We start from the raw sequence: 26,039 nt of genomic DNA on the forward strand, positions 1-26,039 counted from the left end.
TGGTCAATTTGACCAAGTGTTAAGTTGGGTTTAGGTGTGGTTTAGTGAGTGCTTAAGGCTATAAGAGGTGGGTTAGGGTTTTTTAGGGTTTGCATTTTTTGTTTTCTTGTGAGGTGGTGAATGCCTTTGTCTTTTCCCTTCTCTAACGGCTTGCAACTCGCGGCTGGTGCTCCTCTCCCTCTCTACTCTCCGGTGGCTCTCCTCACTACTCTCTCCTCTCTACCCGTCGATTGCTGTGCGGTTGCGTTCGGTGGCCGTCTTTGCTTTTCTCCTGGTGGCCGTCTCTCCATTGGGTCTCATCTCTATCGATTTGCATCGTTTCTCTGAGGCGGTGTCATAATCTCGTGGATGCCACAACACCTCTCTACTATGTGTTTGCCCCATTGTAATCGGATCAACCGGTGCCTCTGTTGGATCTCTGTTGGCCAGTGCAGTTGGATCTCTATTGGCCGATGTAGTTGGATCTCTGTTGGCTTTGACATCGGATCTCTGTGGGGGGCTGACATTGTTTAGTATTCCGGCTATGCAGATCATGCATGCATTTCTGAGTGTCATTCGCACTGAGCGGATCTTGCATGCAGATCTGCAATATACTATATGTGGTTCTGACTACAACGGCCGAATCTGAGTTGTAATTATTTTATGTGTTTCAGGTTGCTTGCCAATGTAGGTATGCGAGATGTGGAGGAGAATACAAAGTACATTAGGCTGATTCATTTCTGACATTCTTGTTTAGTGTAGTAGATTTCATTCCCCACATCTGACGAGCATTTCTATGCTTTGCTAGATGTTTAAGGGGTTTATTAATAATAAGTAAATGGGGGCTTATCATTTCAGTCAACTCATAGTTGTACCGAAACGATATAGATGGGTCATGTAGCTTGCTCTGTGCATGCGAGTCTCATTTTATTTATGCGTGCGTGTCTATTTAATCGTGCTTTCTCTTCTATTCTACACGAGTCTTGCTAGTTAGTGTTGTGAAGGTCTCCTTTTCTGCTTATGAGTCTTGCGAGTTGTGGTTCACTCGTTTCAGACGTCGAAATGGCCGACTGTGAAGGTCTGGAGCTTTCGTAACTCTTGCCTGAGAGAAGTGCTTTTGATTGAACTTCTACTTGTTTCAAAGGCAGTCTCCTATTTGTTCTTCCCGTGCTTGCTGTCCTCTTTACGAACTTCGTCTAAGCTGACAGAAACGTTGGGCAGTCTCATGTTCGTTCTGCCCGTGCTTGCTGTCCTCTTTTCGAAGGCTTGCTTACTATTGATGTAGTAGCTTTGTCTAGCTCTTTGCGTATTTGTGTGTCCTTGTCCAAAAGTTTGTTTGTTGTTGTAGTTCATTTGCTATATGGTTGTTATTATAAGACAGTAGCATTGCTTGTGTGTTTTGATTTGGACTTGTATTGTGAGCTGTGCTGGTGTGTTTCTGTGGTAATGCAACGTGCCTAAACCTTTAATGGTGTCATTTTACTTCGTTGTGCTTAACTGTTACTTGAATGGTTTGCTTGCTTGAATAGGTATTTTAGGAGCCCCCAACATTTATACATTCCTTTTGAAATAAACAGTTCTAAACTTGTCCATTTCAAAAATTATTGTCCTCTGTAGAGGAACAAAGTATTTCGTTGTTCAAAGTTGTATCTTACTTTTTGGATATGTAATATACATACTTTTAGAAGCACTCGCTTTTTTAATACTAATGCCATGGTTCCCATTTATATATTTCAATTTGTTCAATATTCTCTTTTGTAACTATTTCAATTCTAACACTCAGTTCAAACTTGTTGAAAAGATTAGTAATATATTCGAGCATTTTTTTGGTCATTCTTGTTTGAATTATGTAGGTTGTACCTAATAATTGATGTCTTTTTTAGGTGTTTTATTTTAATCAAGCAAGCATATACATTATTTTTTTAGTTTTAAACATGTAATTTATAGCCATTGAAAATTAGTGCATGGCTTGAATGAACACTCTTCACTTAATTACTAATAGTATTCTGTAATATACATACTTTCAGAAGCACTCCCTTTTTTAATACTAATGCCATGGTTCCCATTTATAAATTTTAGTTTGTTTAATATTCTCTTTTGAAACTGTTTCAATTCTAACACTAAGTTCAAACTTGTTGAAAAGATTAGTAATATATTCAAGCACTATTTAAGTCATTCTTGTTTGAATTATGTAGGTTGTACCTAATAATTGATGTCTTTTTTAGGTGTTTTATTTCAGTTAAGCAAGGATTATATCGGCTATTTTTGCTTTGAGAGTGTTAATTTAGGGGGCAAGAAAACATTACTTCAAATTAAAATACAACATCCACACATGAACATTTTTCCATGCACAACAAGTACTAATTTTGGTAGAAGGAAAATATGGAGTGATCAAATGGAAGCAAGTTTGAGTGGCTTAGAAGGAAAAAACAAGTCAATCAAAGAATGATGAACACCATGAAAACTCTTTACCCTACAATTAATATATCTTACACCTCGATTAGAAGGAAAGTTTCACAATTAAAAAAGACATTGACTAAAACAAAAGACAATAAGTGTGTTGAAGCATTCCAAGAGAAGAACAACACTAGTGTTCAATCCACTTCTACCTAAGGCTTGCGAACAAAAAGAAAATGAGGAGATTCAATCACTATTGCTGAAAATCTCAATGAAGAAATTTATATGTCCTTGTTCCATCATTATTCGAAACATGTTAAAAAATATTTGAAACAAATAAATGACACACCAACAAATGATTGCCACTCTTGTGAAAGATTGGTTTTTCGAAAAAATAGGATCTACCTTTTAAAACACAAATTTGATTGGATTTGTTCCAAAAGAGGAAATGCAAATACATTGTACAAGGAGAAGGCACACAAAATTTTCCATGATTACAATACATCAATAAGGCTTAATTCAATTCCCAAGTACTTTGTGCCAATACATATCGCTTTCAATGAACCATTGGTTCTAGTCAATCGACTAAATGAAATTGAAGAGTGTTTCATCACCCCTAGGATCGCATTCATACAAATCAGAGAGTTGGGATTCAATGGATAACTAGGGGTCTCCGGGAGCATCGTGAATGTTATAGATGATACAAACAAAATCCAGCATGTTCTTCCAAGATTTTTGGAGGACGAAGGTTCAATAACAATAGGAATTAAGAAAAAACTAGAATATAAATCCACTTACGCAATAGGCAATGTTCGACCAAAATTCTAATGAGAGCTCTTAAAGCTCTCATAGACAAACCTTTATATATAGAAAACAATGTGACTATCAACCATGAGTGGTATAAACATGTACTAGAAATATAGTAACTTCATTTAAATACAAACTCAATAGAAAGTACAATCAATACTCAAGACAATGAGGAAAATGCAGATATTGAAATTGACACATTGTTTCACAATATCTTAAGCGCGGAACAAATTACTGAATATAAAACAAAAGTGACTTACATTGCACCAGGGGGGAGAATCAAAAGCCTTTGGGCCTTTTTCAAGACAAGCATATCGAAGAGTTGAATTTTCCAATAGTCTTCTTCGGATGTCCTAGACATGTTGATAATGACAAAACTAACTTATTTGGACATTGTGAAATGGGAAATCATGCACACGTCTTTGAAATTCTCCCACAACATTCCAAACTTGTTTTTCAAATCAATAAAAGTTCTCATACATCAAGTTATGCAATCCATATGGGTGCAATTAAGAAAAGGTATGTTGAAAAACAAAGTGTTGTACGCTAAGGATGTGGAGAACAATACTAACATAGAGAGCATACTAAAATAAAAAATAGGCTATCAAGACTTTGAGAGCCTCTGAACCTCTCCGGACTACAAGGAAAATAGGAAACAAGCTTTTGCAATGGTGAGGCAGCTAGGGCCACCAACCTTCTTTGTTATATTCTCGTGCATTGAACGACTATGGAATCCACTAGTGAATGCTCTGTAAAGAAGATATAACTCCAACATAAGCGATGTTAATGAGGCCTCGACAAATAGGGAAATCATCCAACTAGTTAGGTAAAATCCAGCTTTGTGCGCTAGGTACTACATGCACAAGCTACAAATAATGTTATCTCTTCTCTTAAAAGACTCTACAATACCAGGAAATGTTGTTGATTACTTCACCGTAACTGAATTCCAAAGTAGAGGGAGCCAGCACAAACATGGAATTCTATGGGTAAATAATGCACCAACATACAATTCAAAAAACAAGCTAGAATTGATAAATTTCATAAATGAACACATCACATGCGACAAGAGTTTCTTAAATGAAAACATAAAAGAAATACAAACACATTAACATACAGCAACATGTGCAAAGAAAAGAAAGAAGAATTGCCGGGTTAACTATCCAAAACCTCCCTTGAATAAGACAATGATCCTTGCCCCACTAGACAACAAAGATAGAGCTATATACCAATAGGTATACCAAAAAATACAAGAACAAATTATTAAGCTAGAAGCAAACACAACAATATCGTTCAATGACTGGCTGCAACACTTGGACATGGACATGAAATAATATATAAAGTCCTTACAATCTACGATCACAAAGACAACACTATTACTTAAACATGACCCAAAAGACATATTCACTAATGCGTTCAACAACAAAAAAATATACTTATGGCAATCTAACATGGATATACAATTCATTATGGATCCCTATGTAGCAACATCCTATAGCAGAGAGGCAAGTCGTATCCAGCAGCCCTTAGCTCAGGAGGAAGAAAGTGCGCTCTAAGTAGCTATGGAATACATGGAAGGTTTTTGTAGGTAGGCTATGAATAAGTTGTATTTTGTAGATGGTGGTCTATACACATTCATGATGGTGTATTTATTTGTTGTTTTATGAATATCGACGCACATAATTTCTATTCCTTTGTCATTGTAAGTCTCACAAGTGTCAATTCTTATACCATTGCAAACAAGTGTGCATGATCCAGAGTGTGAGAAGTTAGTGATTGACACGAAGTTTGAATCGAAGATTTTTCTAGTATTTTTTATTCGTGTTTCTTGGAAGCAAATGACATTAGATTCCATTAGATGGGTTGTTGTTTTCACATCTTTGTCATATTTTGCAAGGGATCTTGTGCTCAAATACTGAATGAGTATTGTGTTAGTGCATATATCTTGCAACCATGTTTGCAATATTGTTTTGTAAGATTCTTGGTGGGTGAGGCGAGATCCATTTCTTTCTTCATGTCATTGTCCACATTGAAGTTATTAAATTGCAACAGCTCCACTAAGTATAAATTTTCTATACTTCTAACTCTTGATAAAGCTGTGTATGCCAAGCCATGCACACGTACTCCTTTTGGCGAGAATGCAACTTTTTCCATTGTTAGTCCTTGAGCTCGGTGGATAGTTCTTGCTGCTGCTGCTAGCTATATTGAAAAATGCTCACGCGTGAGTATGCTTCTTTTTTATGGACCAATTTGAACTTCTTTTGTCACTCTAAATATTGGTGTCCTTTGATTTTTTATACACATTGTGTATGCTTGCTGGTTTTCTTTTCTAGATTGGATGCTTGTCATCATGTGGAAATAGTATCCATATTATTTATTTTCCATTGTGAGTGGTCGATGCCATGAAAATTCCATCTACTCCGTTTATTAGTCCATCTTGTTGGTTGATATTACCAAAGCAAAGTTCAACTAACATGCCTTCTTTTATTTCTGTTATTATATGTAGTCCATTTGTAACCTTTGGATCCTCTCGTAGGTTTGATTTTGTGCATATATTCTCTGAGAAGTGATCAATGGCCTTGAAAGTGTGCCTTTTCCCACAAGATAGTTCCAGTACTTTTTTTTGTGTTTATTTGTTTTGTAGTTCATGTAGAATAGGTGTGGGAATGTGTGGTCTTTTGGTATTGGTTGTAAAAGCAATTTTTGTTAATGTAATCAACTTGAGCTTGTGTGTGTGTGTGTGCAATTTCTGAAGGAGTTCAAAGCATTTATGAAGTTGTTGTTGTTTTATCTCATTGTAGTTTTTAGTTCATAGCATTGTGGTTTTGTGTGCTAGTATGTGTTTGCCAGGATTGCATGTCATCTTCTTCTTTTTTGAAAACCCAAGAGTCTTTCATGGGTTTAGCTTGATAAAAATCACCGCGAGTGATCACATCGATGTTTCCAAAGTATTTGGAGTAGTCGCACTTCAATGTTCTCATTCTTAGGTTTGCAACGTCCATAGTTCTCTTTCCTACCAATGAAATCCCATCAAAAACTATGAGTTGCACTTGTTGATATAGTGATGTTAGTGTGTCTAGTTTTTCTATTGGAAGGGACATTAGGTTTTTGGTATGTATGGGTAAATGCAATGCAGAGTGTATTGTGTTGCCATTTATTTTTTGCGCTGCTTTTCTTGTATATGCAAGCATTAAAACTTTTGGCAAGTCGAGGTTAATGTCCATTATGTTTTGGTTGTAGTATCGAAGAAGTCCTTGTACTAGTAGAAGGAGCAAGTATGTTTTCCCTGTTCTTGCACCTCCCGTGAGGAACAAACTTAACTTGACAGAAGGTTCAAGCCTTTTTCGTATCCATAACATCATCAAACAAGGATCTTTGTTCTTTGTTTAGTGAGAGTAGATTTTGAAAGTATTCTTTGTTGTCCATCAAAATTTGTTGTTTTATGCTTATTATGAAATGGTCAATTCTTGTTTGCTTTTGCAATGTAGGCATGTCCAATCCAATGTCGTAGTATTCTTTGTAGCTTTCATTTTACATACAATAGTTGTTATTGTCATTATCATCTTCTTGTGTTATATCATTTGCGATATTCTCTCCTTCTATATTGTCATCATAGCAATAGTTATATTTCATCCTATTATCTTTTATTGTCTTATTCTTTCATAGTATGCTACTTGCCAACTTCCATGTATTAGCAATTCTTGGTTCTCATCTTTTTTGAAAGGGTAGTATAGTAATAATTGTTCACAGTAGTAATTGTCGGGATCCTTGAACTTATTAAACTTCACGAACCTTAAAATTTTTTCCTTTTTCCTTTTTTTGTAGTTGTCTCTTGAGTGATTATACTCTGATACGAATGTTGCCAGGCATATGTTGTTCGTGTGTGCTCTTCTGATATATTTGCCAATCAGTGATTCGTAAGCTATGTCTATTGAGTCGTTGGAAAGTTTTTGTAGTATGTCCTTTCATTTTAACAAGAATGCTCCCTTCTCTTTCTCATTTGTATTGATGAATTGGAAATCTTGTGTGGATCTATGTAAAGGTAAAGATAAAGTAATGAAGTAAGCAAGTTGTGCATTCAATTGTTTTGAGTGTAGGAATGCGTTGCCCATTTTTCTCATGCGTTCTTGTGTGGTGGAGCTTTCTTGCATGCATGCTATCATTGTGTCTTTCAATGTTTTTGTTATTGTGTTGTCCACTTTAGTCATGTATGACATGCGCGACATCTAGTAGGCTCCTTGAGACTACCTTGCTAACCTCCCATGCATAGAATACATAGGCAAGCTACTCACGTCCGTCACACAACAACAGACTTATTGTCAAACTCTCGCTGCCCACTAGGTCAACTGAGTGCTGGCTTTGATATCTACCTCCAAAATGTAGTGGCTACTCTCAGTTATTGGGACGTGTTGTAGACACTGTGATTGGCCGATGTTATTAGCTTGGTTCTATAGGCTTGGGTGAGCTGGCTAAGGAAGCACATATTGTGGGAGGCGATTGCAATACCAATGACCAGCTCTCGAGCCATAGATACCTCTCAAACTGAGCATATAGCTTGCATAAACTGACTTACCAACCCAACAGCATAGCTCAAATCTGGCCTGGTAATAGTCATATAAATCAAACTTCCTACTATGCGTCTGTACATAGTAGGGTCTTCCAGAAGCTCACCTGCATCTGTGCTCAACTTCACATTCTGCTCTAAAGGAACTGAAATAGGCTTATAGCCTGTCATCCCATATTTGGACAGCATGTCCAATCCATACTGCCTCTGCAAGAGCCATATCCCACTTGTGGATCTAATCACCTCAATGCCCAAGAAGTAACGCATCTCTCCCAAATCCTTCATCTCAAACTTCTGCTTCAATAGCATTTTCACATGAAGGATATCTTCATCACTGTCTGCGCATACCCCTTGATAACTAATCTTGCCTTGTATCTGCTCACAGAACCATCTGCATTGTGCTTCACCTTATAAACCCACTTGCATCCAATTGCATTCTTGTCTTTAGGCAAAGGCACCAATTCCCATGTAGCATTTGCTTCTAAGGCATCCATTTCTTCATCCATGGCTTTCTCCCATTTTTCTTTTCCCATGGCTTGCTCAAAAGAAGTGGGTTCTAGTTCATGTATCACTTTGACCATATAGGCATAGTGAATGGCTGTAAATCCATCATATTTCAGCCTATCCACAGGATAACTCTGGTAGACCTACGCAAAATAGGCTCATTACCAGGTGCTCTCAAAACATCCCTTATCTTCCTTACTCCAGGTGTAACAACAGAAGGAATACCTAACTCATCATCAAGGCTCCGTTCTGAGCCACTGGATTCACCATCCACATAAGAGTGACCTGCATTCACATCAACCATGGGCTGATCTACTTTCTCTTTTCCCTTTCATGATACTTGCATACCACTATCTGCATTGCTTTGAGGAGATTCTCCTGATCTCAATCTGCCTGTCCATGGCGAAGTATGTAAACCATGGCTAGAGGACACTACAGGTCCACTAATATTTTGTGATTGCTGTTGTGAATTCTATGCAGCATTACCATTTTGTGCATCTACATCATCAATCACATTTACTAGTTTATACCAGCTGCTCATCTCATCAAAAACAACATCTCTGCTCACTGTAAACTTACGAGTGAAGGGTTATATCATCTATACCCTTTCTGTTGCAGAGAATAACCAATAAAGATGCACTTCTCAGCTTTTGGATGCTTGGATCTCAACTCATCTGGCACATGAACATAGGCAATGCAACCAAAAACTTTCAGATGAGAAATATCTGGTTTCCTACCAGTATACCTCTCCTCTGGCGTCATGCCATGTATTGCTGTAGTGGGAGTCCTGTTCATTATGTAGACTACTGTAGCAACTGCTTCAGCCCAATAATAATATGGTAGGTCTTTTTCGTTGAGCATGGCACAAGATACCTCTCCAATATGCCTGTTTTTCCTTTTTGCAAGTCCATTTTGCTGTGGGGTATGACTGCATGAATATTGCTGCTTTATGCCATGCTCTTGCAGGAACCTTGCAAACTCATTTGAGAGGTACTCTCCCCCTCCATCTAACCTTAGGCATTTTATTTGCAGGCATGTTTCTTTCTCAACCATAGCTTTAAAAGCTTTGAAATGCCCAAACACTTCACTTTTCTTTTTCATAAAATACACCCAAACTTTTCTGCTGTAGTCATCAATAAAAGTGACAAAATAATGACAGTCTCCAATAGATGCAGCTTTAGTAGTGCACACATCAGAGTGGATTAATTCCAATGGCCTCTTACTCTCTTGAACATGTCTAGGAAATGGTTTCCTTACTTGTTTTCCAAATTGACAGGCTTCACATACCTTATGCATTTCTGCAACCTTGAACTTAGGCAATCCTGCAACAATATTTTGGGCTTGCATTAATTTAAGTCACTGTACATTAACATGACCAATGCGTTTATGCCAGATATCAATATCTGCAACTACACCGATCCCATGTGCAAACATTGCTGCACTCAATTCAGGCATGTCTGCATCCAACGTAAACATCCTGCCCTTCTTCTTCCCTTTTGCTATCAAGCGGCCTTTATTTTTCATATCCTCAACAAAGCATCCATGAGAATTAAATCTGACTTGCAAGCCCTGCTCAACCATTTGACCAACAGAAACCAGGTTCTTGGTGATATTCGGGGCATGAAATACATCAGACAGGTATTTCTTTTTCCCATCCTGCATAGACAAAGGAATTTTACCAATCTGCACTATAGGATGTGCAGTATCATCACCAATCTCCACAAATCCTAGTCTTTCCATTTTCCTTGCATCCTGCATCCATTCTGCATGACCTGTCATGTGGTTTGACGCACCTGAGTCAACATACCACACATCATTGCTTTCTTCTGCACTTGTCACAGAATTGGTCATGTGCTGCACCATAAATAAATGCTCAGTTCTGTCATCACCCTGTCTACTAGAGAATGCATAATTGCCTTGCTACAATTTTCCATTCATGATGTCATTTTGCTTTTTGTAGCAGTCTTTAGCCATATGACCCATTTTACCACAGTAGCAGCATTCAACATTGCTGTTTGCATTTTGGCCTCTCTGCCATCCACCACGACCTCTTTGGCTCCCCCTGCCTCGAAGGTTACCACGTCCTCCTCCATAGGACTGGTTTTCTTGAATTTGCTACATATTCTTATTTCTGCCCGGCCTCCAGATCAGCCTACTCTACCTCTTCCAGCATTTGAGTAGAAGACAGCTTCTTTTGAAGTTCCTCCTGAAGAAGATGCACCACCATTTCTTTGCTCTTCAAAAATTAGAAGAGTAATCAACTCCCCAAAATCAGAAAAATTCTCATGGATGGCAATGGATGTCCGGAACTGTGCATAATCCTTTCCTAGACCATTCAAGGTCACAGAAACTAAATCATCATCTTCCACTGGCGACGCAATGGAAGCAAGTGCATTTGCAATCTTCTTCACCTTCATGTGGTAGTCATTGACGCTCATATTTTCTCTCTGCACATTATGCAACTCCTGCTTGAGTTGCATTTTCTTGGCTTGTGTATTTGTGCTATACATTTTTGTCAAAGTATCCCACGCCTCCTTCGACGTGCTTGCATCCTGAATATGCACAATCATAGAATTTGAAATATTGATAGACAGCCAGTACATAACTTTCCTGGCTCTCTCATGCCAACCTTTAAATGCATGCAACTCCTGTTGATTGGGAACATTAGGAATAACTGGTTCTTGTTCAGCTCCAGTAATGAAATCCCAATAGCCTTTTCCCTTAAGGAAATTCGTCATTCTAAACTTCCATGCTGGGAAGTTGTTCTTGTCAAGCTTTTCAGTGACTATTTGTGAAAGAGCATCAGACGCCATTACAGAACACTGTAAAAATATTCTGTCACTGCAAAAAACACAACTTCTACCTCACAAGGGCAAATCTGCAAAACTGACGAAAGTGGTATTTGACCACACAGTCACTCCCTAGTGACGATTTTTCATCAACAGGCAATAAGAATGATTTTGTCACTCCCAATATCTCTGCGCATAGGCATACGAGGCAATTTTTGTGGCAACTTTTTACCGACCTACAGAACAGTGGTCGCACAACTTTTCACCGACCTGCACAACATGCCCGTAGCATATACTACCCTCTCGCCACACCGCGAAGGGCGTCCCAATCTGAGACAGTGCACTCTTGCACTTTTCGACTGTGCTACCTGTAGAGATTTGCTCCCAAACTCGAAAAAGGAAAGCAACACTAATCCTCTTACCAAGACATCACAAACTTGGTTTGCTTTCTTGAGCTCCTTACCACGAACCGAGTTCTGATACCATGTGAAGAGAGTGGGAGAGAAGTAAGGAGTGTCACTTGTAGCTTTCTCACATACAAAATGGGGGAATACACACAAAGGTGGAGGCTGAAAACAGTTTTCCTCTTCTTAGTTGTGAAAGCCAAAAGAACTCTCTCTTAGTACAAAAGGAATAGATGAACCCTATATGTGGGTCTCAAACCAAACTTAGCTAACCTAGGTGGCATACTAACTAAGCCACTAACTAGAGTACCTAAAGATAGATGTCATCTAGCTATTATTCATGGGCGTGTACCAACCGCACCTGTAGCTAACAAGTCGGTGACATAAATGCACAACGGTCAACCTGGCATATCACGAGTGGAGCTCGATATCTCAACAATGGCGTGGTCATAGACAGAGATCTCAGGTGTAACAGACCCAAGTACACCCTGATGGAGAGGCTACAGTGGAGTAAGATGATTTGGATCAATCGGTTTGATCTGTCACCAGGCCCTATAATGGACAAGATGGAGCTTGCATCTGGGTACTTGGTGCAAAAGTTGAGGTACCGGTATGGCGACGAGGATATTGTGTTCCCAAAACAAGCTTGGCTTCAAAAACATGCTTGGGAGAGGTTTGAGTGGTGACTTCAAAATTCAGCTCCACTGAAAGAGAGACTTGAATGCCCAACTCTTCAAAAAATGAGTCCCCACTTTGATTTGCTGCTCAGATTGAATTTGGCCCACTGGATCTAGCAATATCAAAGCCCGTGTTGTCACAACCTCCACTATCTTGGAAGTTCCCAAGGAGGTGTTGTTAGAAGTTGCTACTATAGGCTTCTACTCGGAGGGACCAACATGGGGTACTGATCCCAAAAGATGCCATCCTCTAGTGTTTCCTACAGCCAAGTCATAGTTATCCTCTGTTCCTATCTCCTAGGCAGTTTGGCTAGGTTCTTCGTCGAGCACCTGAAGCAATCGACGAGCCAATGACTGGAGTTGAGAAAATTTCTCCATTTTCCCCTCGAGATGAGCATTTTTTGCCCTTAGGCTCTCAGCCTCTTCAAATGCCTCTGGCGAAGTCTGCCATTCTCCACTCGTAGTGCGCTAGCCTCTTCTTGAGTACCTCGAGAACTTGCCAGGTCAACCCTTGCCTTCGGCACATTCTCCAATGTGCTATATAGTTGCAGGTTGGCTGTCATGACATTAACTTTGTAATCCCATAGTTTGTTGTTGGCAACTCATAGCATGTCACTTCACACTACAGGTTGTCATAGTCTATTTGCAGCTTGGCGTACTTCAATTGCAGTAGGGCATGATTCTAAGCTAGCTCCTCACAGACCTCCTTCCTGTAGGCAAGCTTTTCTTGAATACAGTCTCACTCTGCATTGAGATCAGTCATTTCCTGCCTTAGGCTATCCATATTTTCTTCCAAGAACTTGGTTAACTAGTCCCAATATTGTGCTTGAAGGAATAAGTTTTGTTCGAATACCTAGGGAGGAAGCCAATTATTGGCCAAGTAATCCAAGGCCTGGGTGGCATGAACCATATTTTCTTCAAGAGTTTGCCATTGAGATTCTCATCCCTGTGATCACCCTCAAGCAATAGAGGATTCAATGGAAATTGTTCACGCAAGGATAGTCTTTTGAGAGATGTAGGAGGTGTGGGGAGGAGGCATGGGGAGTGTTATTGTGCATGTCGAAGCTGGCACAGCTACTGCCCTAGTTTTTTACGCTACTTACTCAAGCTCCTTTTGCTCACCCAGCATCTCTTGGGGGTTGCTTGACGGTGGCCTTATCACCTATAGGCATCTCTTGCCTATGTCATTCACTATCCATCTCATCTCTGGCTCCTTGGCTAGTGACTATCTTTGACTTAGCATGTTCTTGGGAGGTGCCCTCTCCGTCGTCGTTTCTCTTTGGGGTCTTTTGATTGTTGTGGTAACTTTTCTCCTCAGATCCCTATTTATTAGATAATTGCTCGCTATCTTCCTTGGCTCTAGATGGCCTTGCTCCTCCAACATGTGCGGGAAATATATGAGGTCAACACACCTCACCTCATGTGAGTTTGATGTGAGTCTATGGTGCAACATACACACATGCAATCCGAGCTTATAGCATGCCTGGAATTTTTTGGACCCTTTGATTTGTGACTCAAAAGTTTCCTTAAACATAGAGAACCATTCTACCTCTAGATTATTCTCCACAGCTATGATCATCCAAGCCACATATGACCTTGGCACATATCTTTAACCTTATGAATTATGATAGGAACCTACAGACTACTCGAAGACCTTTGCTGAATGCTTTGCTAATCAAATACCCCTGCAAAGATGATATCTACCATCGTCAAAGTAGGCATCACAATGTTCGTTGGCCACCACTAGACTTGGAGCTATTGGCTGTTCCAATAATCCAGAGGTCAAGCAAACGTGCACAACTTGGATGACCACACTATGATCCTCATCATTGTAAGAGTTGAGCATCTCCTCTGCCACAACTTCATTCCACACTTGCTCCCAAGATAGCTTGGCAAACTTCAAGAGCTTTTTGCACCTGAGGACTCCTCTAATGATCTCGTTTCCAAAAATTTGTGATAGGATGTGAAGGCGAGATACATGAAGGTGCCTTGCGTCATCTTTGTTGACCATTGCGCACTCTATGTTCCTCCATGATCACAACCACAATGTTTTTTGCAATGGATGGAAGTGAAGGAAGAGCAATCTGGGATGAATATATAGAGGGCAAACACACAGTGAGAGAGAGTAAGAGTAAGTGAAAAAGACGACAAGAAGCTAGAGTTCAGTGGATGCTAATCAGCTAAAAATGGACATCTTGTCACTTGAGTAAGAGTAAGTGACAAAGACAATGAGAAGACAGAGTTAAGCGTAGACGATAATCAACTAAAAATGGACGTCTTGTCACTTGAGTGGCTAAATGATTCATTAGAACACCCCATTCTTGGATATGATCAACCAAAATTAATATCTTCATAACAGTCAGATTACCATGTGGCTGCATGCAGCGCATCCCTTCTACTTTCATCACTAAATAGCTTATTGGTGGCAAACTGTCTGACACACAAGGCATCACCGAGGCGTTGTCAACCGAGTGACCTATATCCAAACCTTGTGTGATTGAGGAACCTGCTGCTAAGTAAGGATTTAGTTTTCTCCCATTATACAACTCGGGGGACACATTCCCTTGCAAATTCTCAAGCTATATCATGCCATTGGAAAAGACTTCAGTCAACCTATAGGGCCCATTCGATCCAAGTTTGAAATTTGTTTTAAGGGGTCCCAGCTTGGCATGCATTATACAATAATACTAACATACCTTTTTCCGAGTGTTTAGGGACAATATGCCTATCATGCCATGCTTTCCTTCTACCCTGAATCATCTACTATGACCATGCTGCTCAGAGGCATAGTCCATCTAGTTCGCTTAGCTGATGCAACCATCCCTTGATTGCCTCGAATTCATCGAAATGATGTTCAATTGCTACTTAAGACTGGGAATAATAAATTTCAAGGGAGCGACAGCTTCCAATACAAAATCCATAAGGAGGGTTGTTAGATTAGAAGTGACTTTAAAGGAAGCTTTGTAAGCCCCATCACTCTTATGGGGCTGCACTATCTTAGTTAAGATTAATTTAATCATCTTATTGGTAGATTCAACTTCACCATTACCACGAGGATAATACGTTGTGGAAACTATATGCATAATCTTGAAGTCAACCTTGAGAAACTGCATGCCATCATTCAAAAAATGTGATCCTTTCTCATTGACAAGCTATATGGGGCATCCATATTAGCAAATGCTATTTTCAAAGACAACCTGTGGTAGTGCTCTGAGCCAAGTTATCATGGAGTGCCTTAGCCTCTGCCCACCTAGTAGCATAATCAATAGCAACCAAAATATATTTGTTATGTGTATATCTAGTAGGCTTGAAAGGACCAACAAAATCTAGTCCCCATCTCTAGAGTGCTTCCCAAGGGCATGTAGGTTGTAATGGCATAGACTAGTTTGGCCATAGATGTCCAACACAATGGCACACATCACACTGTATACACTTAGTTTGAGCATCCTTAAACAAAGTTTCCCCTAATAACCTATCCGCTACAAGATCTTTTGGGTGGTCAATTCTCCCTGAAATTGTCCAATAGATGGACACCCGAGTGAGCTTCTTACAAAACAATAGTTCGCTCATGTGGTAGAATCCACCGATAGAGAATACCATCTGCACACTAATGGTAGAGATGTCCGCTTCCAAGCCTTCAAGTCTAATTGCCTACGCTTATCTCGCCGGTGTATTGTTAGGAAATGTGCCTTAAGATAAATAATTCATCAACTCGGCATACTCATGCTCATAGTAATCAGCCTGCAAAGAGCTTGGCATCTAGAAGCTTAGTAATGACTCCTTAAGTATCTTCTACGGCAGGTAGCCTAGACAAACAATAAGTTCCTATATGAGTCTTTCCATGCTTATGAATAATTTTAAAATTGAACTCTTGTAATAGAAGCATCCAATGCACAAGCAATCCTTGAATGATAGTTTTGTTGATTAAATAAAGCAAGGTTTGGTGATCAACATAGAAAACAAAAGGACTTTTTAGTAAATAATGCCTTAATTTTGGCACACCAAATATCATGCCCAAAGCTTCTCGCTCAATAGTACTATAGTTAGACTCTATGGAAGTCAACAACCAACTGGCATAGTACAATGGATAATCCAACCGACCATCTAGCTCAGCCACTATAATACCTAATGCATATCCAAAAGCATCAACATGCACGTGGAAAATGACATTCCATCTAGGTGTATTTGTAGCTCAGCTTTTAAGTCATGAAAGACAATAGATAACTAGAAGTCCATTAAAACTTGGCATCCGTTTTAGTTTAATTCATACAATGGAGTTGCAAAATCTTGGCAAAATCCTTGATAAAACGCCTATAAAAGCTGATAAAGCCCACAAAAGAATGCAATTGAGTTAGATTCTTAGGCTCTAGAATTTGTTTAATAGCATGAATTTTACCTGGTTCGGTGCGTATACCATCTTGTGAAATGACATGCCCTATCAAAATACCAACTCAAACACAGAACACACTCTTAGTGGGATTTAAGGAAATGCCATCTTGTCTATATCATTGGAAGACTTTTTCAAGGAAGCTGACATGATCAATGTATGTAGAATTTACATAGAAATCATCCAAATAAACGATGATGAATTTAGTTAAGTAATCTCTGAAAGTCTCTACACAAACTTGGTGCAAGTGTTACAATATTTGGTTTTGCATTTGTCCTCAATGTGACCACTCCTAAAACACCTATTGTACCATTTTTCATGCATCTTTATAAGTACAATATCCATTCTGAAGCTTTCTTGGTGAGATTGCTTTCTAAAACAATCCTATACTTGTGCTACTCTTTGAGCTACCTGCTATTGATGAAGCTCCTGATGTAAGCTATTGGGATATGGATTTGACCATCTTGAATCCTTATCAGGATTTTGTAAAGTTCAAAGTTTCTCAAAACCTTTTCTAGCTATCATTTTAAACATTCCCCTTTATCTCTTCTCACCAAAGATAAGCCTCTCTTCACTCAATGGACTAATATTCAATCGTAAAGCTGGTGCAACAAAAAATTAATCCACAATCAATCTAAAGGTAAATAAAAGGGGGGTTGGACTACCACTCTCTTAGCTCTCTCAATATTAGTCCCTAAACTTGAGCACTCTTACTTAGCCTTGTGGAATGGGATGCAATCTTGCCCTCTCTCATGTCCACTGAATCTTGCACACTTCATAGCTCTAATACCATGTTGGAATGTGGTGGATTGGATCACTACCAAGCATTGGAGAAGGATGAGCCTTCAAATTTAAAAATAGAAGTGTTTAAAACTTGCAAATTTCAAGGCTTAAAAATAACAAGGTGGCAAAACCACAATGGACCTGTTTTTAATGAAACTTTTAATAAAAGAAAAACTAGATGGATGGTAAGAAGACTAAGCTAACTTAACATTTTAAAGTGATTTAAAGGTGTTTACAGACTAGAGCCGCCCATGTCCACCCATGATGCATTGAATGCATCTGGGCCATGGGCTGGCAAACTTGCTCGTCCATATGTGGGATGTGCCCATCATGTGCCAGTCTGTAAACACCCTAAAACACTAATGACCTTAACCAACCATGTCCCGAAAGTCTCTTAGAGTAGGTCCCCATGATGTGGAAATCCTCAGCAGATGGAGTCCAAATATCCGGCAGCTGGCTGAAGTTTGTTTTCATGCCTATATTTGGAGGGAAAGCATCACAGCTGAATACTGCATGCTGCAACCCACCCCATGGAATGAGCCTAAATCTTTGTTCTTGCAGCACAAGTTGGCAAGTTCCATAGTTTTGCTCCATGGGGACCCACTTAGAGCCTCACATTGATCGAAATGTTGTGCTCTACTGCTCCATGGGGACCTCCTCTTTTTGGCATGCCCCTAACTAGGTTTAATGAAGGCGCGGTCGTGTAAGAAGCGAAATTATGAATTTTTGCTTTGTGAAGGCTTTGTGAAGTCCTGAATTTTATGATTGGTCTGACTCCCCATTTACTATTTCTTTCCCTTGAAATCCTCTAACATTTTCTCCTCTCTCTCTCTCTCTCTCTCCCCCCTTTAACCTCATTATCCCTTGAAGTTTTCCTACACAACACCATCTCCAGTGTATTCTTTTTGGCCTGCCCCATGGGAAGGTCTAATTGGAGGTTCCACTTTCAGAAGCTAAAAATGTTTCTAAATTCTCGCTTGAATTTTTATGATTGGGCTATCCCTTGAAATCCTCCATCTTTCCTTCCCCCCCCTCTCTCTCTCTCTTTGGCATGCCATGTGTGTCACGGGAAGCCTGGCGGCCTAGCTTCAAAATCGAAAATAATTGCCAAGCCTTTTTACTACTTTTCCTCTCTCAACTATTGGTGGACTCCCAACTTACTATTTCACCCATAGGGCAGGCGATTTGAATGAAAAAAGTCATTCAACTTGTTTTTTAATTGAAAGTCTCTCTCTCTCTTTTTCATCTCTCTTTCTAAACCCCCTTTTCCGTGCACATCTCGTTATGATTCCTTCAGATATTCTCTCTCGCCCCTTTTTCACTCACCATCTCGGGCTGGCAGGCCACATGAATGAAATTCATCTCTTTCATCTAGGCGAGACCTTACCAATGATTAAATATCATTCACCTTGTTACCAGGGCCAAAAACTTTCTGTTAAGAATAAGAAAATTGTTTTCTGTAACACTGGAAGGCCTCGAAGTTCCATCATCAAAGATGGGACGTCCACACGTGAAAGACCAAGTGTAGCAATTCGTACAGGACAGACATGAAGCACCAGCAATGGGATTATGGGAGCATTGAGCTCCCATCGTGATAAAGAAACTGCGATCGAATTATGCCTTTTCCTATAGAAAAGCAATGCTCTTCTCTTGCAGCATCCATGGAGGCTTGCCCTCTGCCTCGCCCTTCATTTCCTCCTCTTCAACGAAGGTATCTGCACAATCTTGCAGGCGCAATGGATGCTTCTTCTCAACTACAGCTTCAACAAATGTTTTTGCTACAACCCACAAGCCCAATTTTCGTCAGCTTCTTCCTGACTCCTCTGTCTCCTTTTCCCCACTCTTTACGCCTTCCTCAAGGCGGCTCCTGTACCCTCCTGAGCTCCTGGATGCCATCCGTCCAGAATTCACTCACGGAAAGCTCCTCAGCGAGCTGTCTACTCTCTGCATTGGCGGCCCTGCCAGATTGTTCTGCGAAGTGCACGATGAATTCCAGCTTGCTTCAGCAATGAGGTCCGATTACCCTCGTTTCATAAAGTCATCATAGCTTATTGACTCACTTTTCTTTCGTATGTTTATGTTAGTGTTTTGTCCTCATTCCGGTTTGTAAATGTATTGGGTTCAGTCCTTAGAAACGTTGACCCGACCTTAGTGAAGTCCATTTTGCTGGAAAATGAGGAAGATGCTGCTTTTGCCCTCCAAAATCATTGTTCACAATTTGTTGCCTTTTCCAGGTACTGCTCTCAGCACAGCATTCGCTTTCTCGTAATTGGCAAGGGATCGAATTGTTTATTTGATGACCGTGGATTTGACGGCTGCATTATCCTCAATAGGATTTCCTTCCTTCAGAGAGTTTCTCTTGGTGTGTACCGTGTAGGAAGCGGGTACCCTTTCAACTTATTAGGGATGCAATGTTCGAAAGATGGGTTCACAGGACTTGAATTTGCTTCTGGCATACCTGGAACTGTTGGAGGGGCAGTTTTTATGAATGCAGGATCTGATGGACAGGTAAAACCCATCTTTCAGAAAATAATATCTTTTTTTTCCTCAGCATAATAGGCATGGTTCTGATGACAGTGATGCTGATAGCTCGTCATGCTTTTCCTTATGCACATGGGAAAATAGAATTCTACATGCAAGGCAATGCTTCAATCTGATCTTGTCCACCTGAAATCACCGAACAATGATGTAGTTTTCTTGAACATTGTCTATTTGTAAAACCTTCTCGTTGCCATCTGCGGTAATAATCCTTATCATAATTGACATGTTTGCAATGAGGATGATATTGATCAATGCCTTCTTCCATCATTTTTGTTGTGCATTGTCTTATAGGGCTTTTCACGGTTATGATAGAAAAGGGTTGCTCCAAGGCAGTTTTTCCTTTTTGAAGTTGTTATTTCATTCTCCCTTTTGGAGGTTTTGCATTCGTGAAAGGAAGCAAGTCTTTGTGGACATTTTTGTTAAAGTTGTGCTTACTTCAACTCCTTTTTATATTTAGTACCGGATGTGCTCAACCAGCTTTCTTTTTTAGAACGAGAATCTCTCTCCACAATGATTCAGGTTGAGTGAGAATGCAGGGACTGCACTGTTCTGCTCTCTGATTCTAGTCTTCCTAATGGGGCACCCAGCCCCTTCTGGAAAAGCTATTGAAACACACAAGGTTGGTCTGCGTAAACATGTGCAGTTCAAATTGGGAAATTTATCAAGATATGTGTTTGGGCACTAATAGTTGAGTCGAGCTGTCATAGCATGTAGGCCACAGTATGAATGGGGAAAGTTATTATTTGAAGCTTTGTGAATGCACTCTCTTGAAGTGAGACCTTGGAAGGTTTTGTTTGTGTCTATAATGCTAAACGTAGGCAAAGACACCCGGCTTTTCATCTATCTATAGAAGGGTAAAAGTAGCTAGCCAATTGTAAGCGACTATTTCATGCTCATATGGGAGCCTATGCCTGGGTACTGGTGAGAACATAAACATTGCTTTTCTGAAGTAGTTTTGCTTTCTAATTCTCAGCGCCCTTGTGTGAGCTCTCTCTCTCTCTCTCTCTCTCTCTCTATTTTTCTTCTTGTCTACATCTCTTTCTTTGTTCTGTCTGTTGTTAACTTTGTTTTTTAATAGTACCCAATCTGTAAGGGCAGTCTTATTAAGGTATTTGTAAACTAGATCGATTTCAAAGAACCAGGATCGTCTGTAGACAGGATTCAGATATGGAATATGAATAGTTCAAACAGTGGGAACACCATCATTCCTAGGTACATATCACAGAGTCAGTGATGAACGAGATGGATTGGCTTCTGATGCCTCACAGATGCCGTCATAGGAGATGGTTCTTAGACAAGAGCACAGATAGAGGAGCTATTATGGATGATGCAGATCACCATGTTGCTTCTGTCTTCTGAGTTTTGCCAGAGTTCAATGCCATCAGGTTATGTGTGAGACCCTTTGACTTTTGACCACTATTTTTACTGTGTGATCACAGCCATTCAGCATCTTACTTGTCTTTGGACTAGCCTCCTTCATGACCCCCATTCCACGATGACTCGGTGTACATGGGAATTGTACTGAAGGAGGGCAACCACACATCCTGACAACTCCAAGCTGCTTAGTTGGATTTGTATGAGAGCATATGGAGGCACTTGATCAACATACCCCAGGGGCCTTCAGATGCATGAGATCTTTTGCTTTACTGTATCATCACACATCTGTTATGAATTTAGGATAGTTGTTGAGAATTGCTTTTGCTGTGTGTATAACATCATCAATGAAGGAGCAACAAAAATGGAAACGAAAGAAAAGAGGACGACAAAGAGAACATTGATGAGACCCCAGTGATTTCTTTCAGACAACTATGCACTTCTGAACCACTGTGGCAGAAGACAAATGGTTTTCATGTGCAGTAGTGCAGTTGATCGAGGAGATATTTATTTCTTTTTCAGACATTTATTTAGAACCCCCAAACAGCCGCTTATCTTTTGCCGTATTTCTATCGCCCATCACCATTCAGGGAACAATTGACTCTATGGAGGTTTTTCTTTGAGGATTGCTGCCAGGTGCAACGTAGGGTCTAGAAATGAAAGCTTTTATATTATTGTCTGCTTATGGATGTACAATTGCCTGGATTGATTTGTAAATTGGGTATCTTGTAGTTGGACAAATTTCAACTGAATTAATCGCAAAATTGTGTGCTGCAAGTCTTCACAAATTCACATTTTGGGTTTTGTTTAGGAAACTGCAGGCACCTTGAAGTCAGTGGAGGTAGTGACTACTGGTGGAAGCAAACACATATTACAGAGAGAGGAGTTACTTTATAACTATCGAACTTCTCCTTTCCAGAGAGTTCAGCACTTTGCAGCAATCGTAGCAGCTACATTTGAGCTAGCAGCATCTTCAACTTGCAGAGAATGGCAGAGAAAATACTTAGAGAGGTAATGGCTGAGAATAAATTGGACATTTTCTGTCGATTGATCTGGACGGACTTGTCAGTGCTAATGATGTAAGTAGTATAGCATGTAGTGCGGCATGCAAAGAGAACTTTATGAGGAGTAGATTTTAAAGCTAATATTGCATGTACTTTTGCTTATGTTTATGATCCAAGTTTAAGATGCATTGAGATATGTTTCCACCATAAAGTGGAATTGTGAGTCTCTCCTGAGGGGGTCTAGTTGGTCCACACTAATTTGTTCTGTCCCTAATGTTGCATTTTGCAAACTAGCTCTCTATTCGAGTTGCTTTTGACAATTCTTGAACATGCAGAGTGATTTGTTGTGTCTCGACAAAACGGTTTCTATTGAATGAGATTGCAAGGATTGCATTTCTTTGGGTTTTAAGTTTGCACACACTTTTGTCAGCCTTGTGTATCTTGCTCATTTGGAATAGGAGAAATTAAACATCTTGGCTGGAGTCTTTTTTGGTGATTCTTCCTCATGCAGAAGGATGAGATGTATCTTTTGACAACGATTGCTGTTGAATGAGATTGCAAGGATTGCCTTTCATTGGCGTTGAAGTTTGTGCTCTTTTGCCAGCCTGTCTATCTTTCTCCTCTACAGAGGTGGGAGAAATTCTACATTTTGGTTTGTGTATATTATGCAGATGGCTTGCACCTAGACTAGGGTAGGTATGACATAAGTCACGGCATGTATACTCCATGGTAAAGTGCATGGTCAGGGTTTTGTGAGTGGAATCTCATGTCAAGATGATGTGCTTTTGTTTATGTTTATGTGCTAAGTATGTGAGTAAGCCTTGGCTACTGTGTATACATAGGGATACAAGCTTTCCATATTTAACTTGTAGGGTTATTAAATCTCATAAGTTTTTCATCTCAAACTTACACGTGGGAATGTGTGCCCTGGGCTTGGAAGAAGCATCAATAGTAATGTGTTTTTTCAATTTACATTTGTGAAATCAATTGCAACGTGTGTCACCATCCACTGAATTTTTTCCACAAATGCAGGAGACGGAGGACACAACCTGTCACTGAGCGAACTGCAGGCTGTATTTTTCGGAATCCTGGCTCAAGTTCTCAATCAGCTGGTTCTCTTATTGAACTAGCAGGATTAAAGGGTGTGGCAATTGGAGGAGCAAAAGTTTCAGAGGTGCATGCCAACTTTTTGGTGAATGCAGGAGGTTCACTGTCAGTGGATATCATTGCATTAATTTCATTGGTGAAAGAACGAGTGAAGCGAAAATTTTCCATTGTTCTTGAAGAGGAGATAGTGTATGTCCCTCCGAGTGACATCTTGTAAATTCCACGATTTTGATTCGGAGGATTTTGTATGATTGCTGTTTAATAGCAGCATTTTTTGGAGTCCTAAGCAGGCATAGCATACATACAAATTGTTCAAATCCTAAAACCACTCCACCTGTATCAAAAGGAACCCGTAGTGGGTTGATTTGGTTTTCAGGCATGTCCATTGAGGTAGAGGTACCAGCACCGAAAGTCTGAATGAAGATACATGAGGAGCCTCAGCATTACAGAAACCGCCTTTTGGAATTGCAAATAGCAGAGTTGGATCAGATGCAAGCATTAGAGCATTATGAAAAGACCCAGGAGAAAAATCATCTAAGAGCTCATAAGATGATTAATAAGGATAAAAAGATTGGTAAGGGTGATCTTGTGCTTTGTTAAAATAGCAAGTTGGATAACGCTTTCAAGACAAATTTCCCAAAGTGGGAAGGTCCTTAGAGTACAAGAACAATCATCTAATGGCTCATACCACTTGGAAAATTTAGACGCACCCTGCAAAAAAAAAAAGAGTTAATGGATACTAGCTTAAGAAGTACATCGTCCAAATAATGATGATCACTACAGGTCACGTGGACGAAAAAGAGTATGCAGCATGGTCTACAAATACTATGCAAGAAGAGCATAAATACACCCACTCACTACATCATCTTTTTGAAGATTGCTGAACATGAATGTCCACAACTAAGGGGCAGGAAAAATGATAGGGAGATTTCGAGGATCGTAATTTTGAACTGTTGTTGATAGAAACTAGGTGAAACTGTGATTGTGTTTCTTAGGGCATGCTTTGCTTGTTAGAACAAGCAATTTATTTGCATGAAGATAGGCCAGTGGAGGCATGGAGAAGATGGTATACTGATATGAAAAGTAGCAGTTACTATTTTTGTCATAACTTTTGATGTGTAATTGGGTTTTACGAGCCTTTTTTTTTTTCAAAAATGAGATTGAACTCAGAAGAAATTAGGGTCCAAACCCATCAGATAACAAGACCAAACCCTAGATTATAGAGTGCGACCTAGTTTTATGTGTATAGGAAGGCTCCTCCTATTTTGCAGCTAGATTTTCGATTGCCACAATCGTTATGTATGATTGTCTTTGTGGAAAATCAACTTGAAGGGTTGTAGATAGTCAAAGAAATTGTGCATGTTATGCAGGAACCACCAACTCTGAGCTTTGTTCCTCTATTTTCTTGAATGATGAGAGGTCGTTTTTAAGCACGTTGATGAAATATACATGTTATGGGTCCATCTGCAATGCTCTTACTATGTTTGTGAGTTGAAGGGCTATTATAGTTGTCATAATCCCTTAGTTTCTCTTATCAGTGTTGTGGGATATAGATGTTAAGAAGGAACATAGGAGGGACTTATTCATTTTGTAGCAACCTTTCGGGGTTAATTTTCCCTTTTCCACTTGCATCTATTGGGTTTTCATTCTTATTAGAGTCAGCCTATGGGCTTAGACTGCTAAGAATTTGGTCAAGGTGGGATTGCCACATCAATTGTCTTTCCCAATGTTGAGGTTATTGTCATCAGCTATATTGGATGCTGAATGCTTAAGTAATAAAAATAAGAATTTGACACCTACTCACTAAACAACCCAAGGCCAAGGCTACCACACGACAAAGTAGAGTGTAGGATCAAACCACGCAAAGTCACCCATGACCAAAACATGCTATCAAGATATGCCCAACGCTTAGAGTCAACTATCAAACTCCAAAGCAAAAGGAAACGCTCACATGCACTACTGAAAATGGCTAGTTTATGTCACTTTCAATCTCTAAGAAATCACTCTTTAAAACACCATATAGTGTGTGCGAGCAAGTATTTATTTAGCTTGTAAGAAGGCCTATAACCACATTGGTAACTCCAAAGTATATGAGTGAATCTTAATATTTGCCTTCAAATTTGTAGACACCCATTTGCACTCCCTTGTCCTTTCTCATGTGCATATTGGGTGCTTTGAGCTTTAGCCTTTTTGGGTTGGAGAGAAATTATAGTGCTAGTGCTAAAAAATGCAACCTAAAAAATGCAAGTGTGAATTCTTCAACCAGAGGCGCTTTATTTTGCCTAGTTTTTTATGCAACTCCAACAAGTGCCACACTTTTGCACACGGACGCGCGCGCGCGTGTGTGTGTGTGTGGGTGCGCACTAAGCTTAAGATAGAATGAAAAACACTACGGTGGGCCTCGTACATGGTTGCTGCCTTTTAAAATCATCTATTATGTTACCCCCAAGGGGGTCAAAAGATTTACAACTCAAGGCTATGTGTCCAAGTGACAAAGAGTCTGCATCCTTGACTAACCTAACTACACACATACCATGCCAAATTGGCAATCTGTACATGGGCTTCTAGCTAGCTATATAATGTATACCCCATGCAACCCAATGGAAGATGGCATTCCCTTTTATAGCATTTTGGCCATGAATTTGTTGGCATTCCCTCAGCCACTTGCGCTCTGTCTTGGATTTCCTTGTCCATCCTTATCTTGGCATCCCCACTGACTACCATC

General features: G+C 39.8%; 1 protein-coding gene across 1 annotated transcript; it reads left to right on the forward strand.

The window, feature by feature from the left end:
• Positions 1-18,638: 18,638 nt before the first annotated feature.
• On the forward strand, positions 18,639-23,689 carry LOC147881721 (uncharacterized). The gene is made up of 4 exons (XM_087401674.1): positions 18,639-19,301; positions 19,523-19,796; positions 22,015-22,214; positions 23,240-23,689. The coding sequence occupies exons 1-4, from the start codon at positions 18,928-18,930 to the stop codon at positions 23,529-23,531; spliced, it is 1,140 nt and encodes a 379-aa protein (XP_087257800.1). The 5' UTR covers positions 18,639-18,927; the 3' UTR covers positions 23,532-23,689.
• The last annotated feature ends 2,350 nt before the right edge of the window (positions 23,690-26,039 follow it).

Source organism: Dipteris shenzhenensis, chromosome 30 (genome assembly GCF_047967505.1).
Source record: "Dipteris shenzhenensis isolate YYH24624 ecotype China chromosome 30, Dip_SZ_1.0, whole genome shotgun sequence".
NCBI lineage: Eukaryota > Viridiplantae > Streptophyta > Polypodiopsida > Gleicheniales > Dipteridaceae > Dipteris > Dipteris shenzhenensis.

What these genes read in the sequence shown, in the direction of transcription:
- LOC147881721 (XM_087401674.1), top strand. Translation starts at nt 18,928, where the DNA reads ATGCTCTTCTCTTGCAGCATCCATGGAGGCTTGCCCTCTGCCTCGCCC. An exon ending in CAGCTTGCTTCAGCAATGAG is followed by an intron (nt 19,302 to 19,522) that starts GTCCGATTACCC and finishes TGCCTTTTCCAG; the next exon opens with GTACTGCTCTCAGCACAGCA. An exon ending in ATGCAGGATCTGATGGACAG is followed by an intron (nt 19,797 to 22,014) that starts GTAAAACCCATC and finishes GGTTTTGTTTAG; the next exon opens with GAAACTGCAGGCACCTTGAA.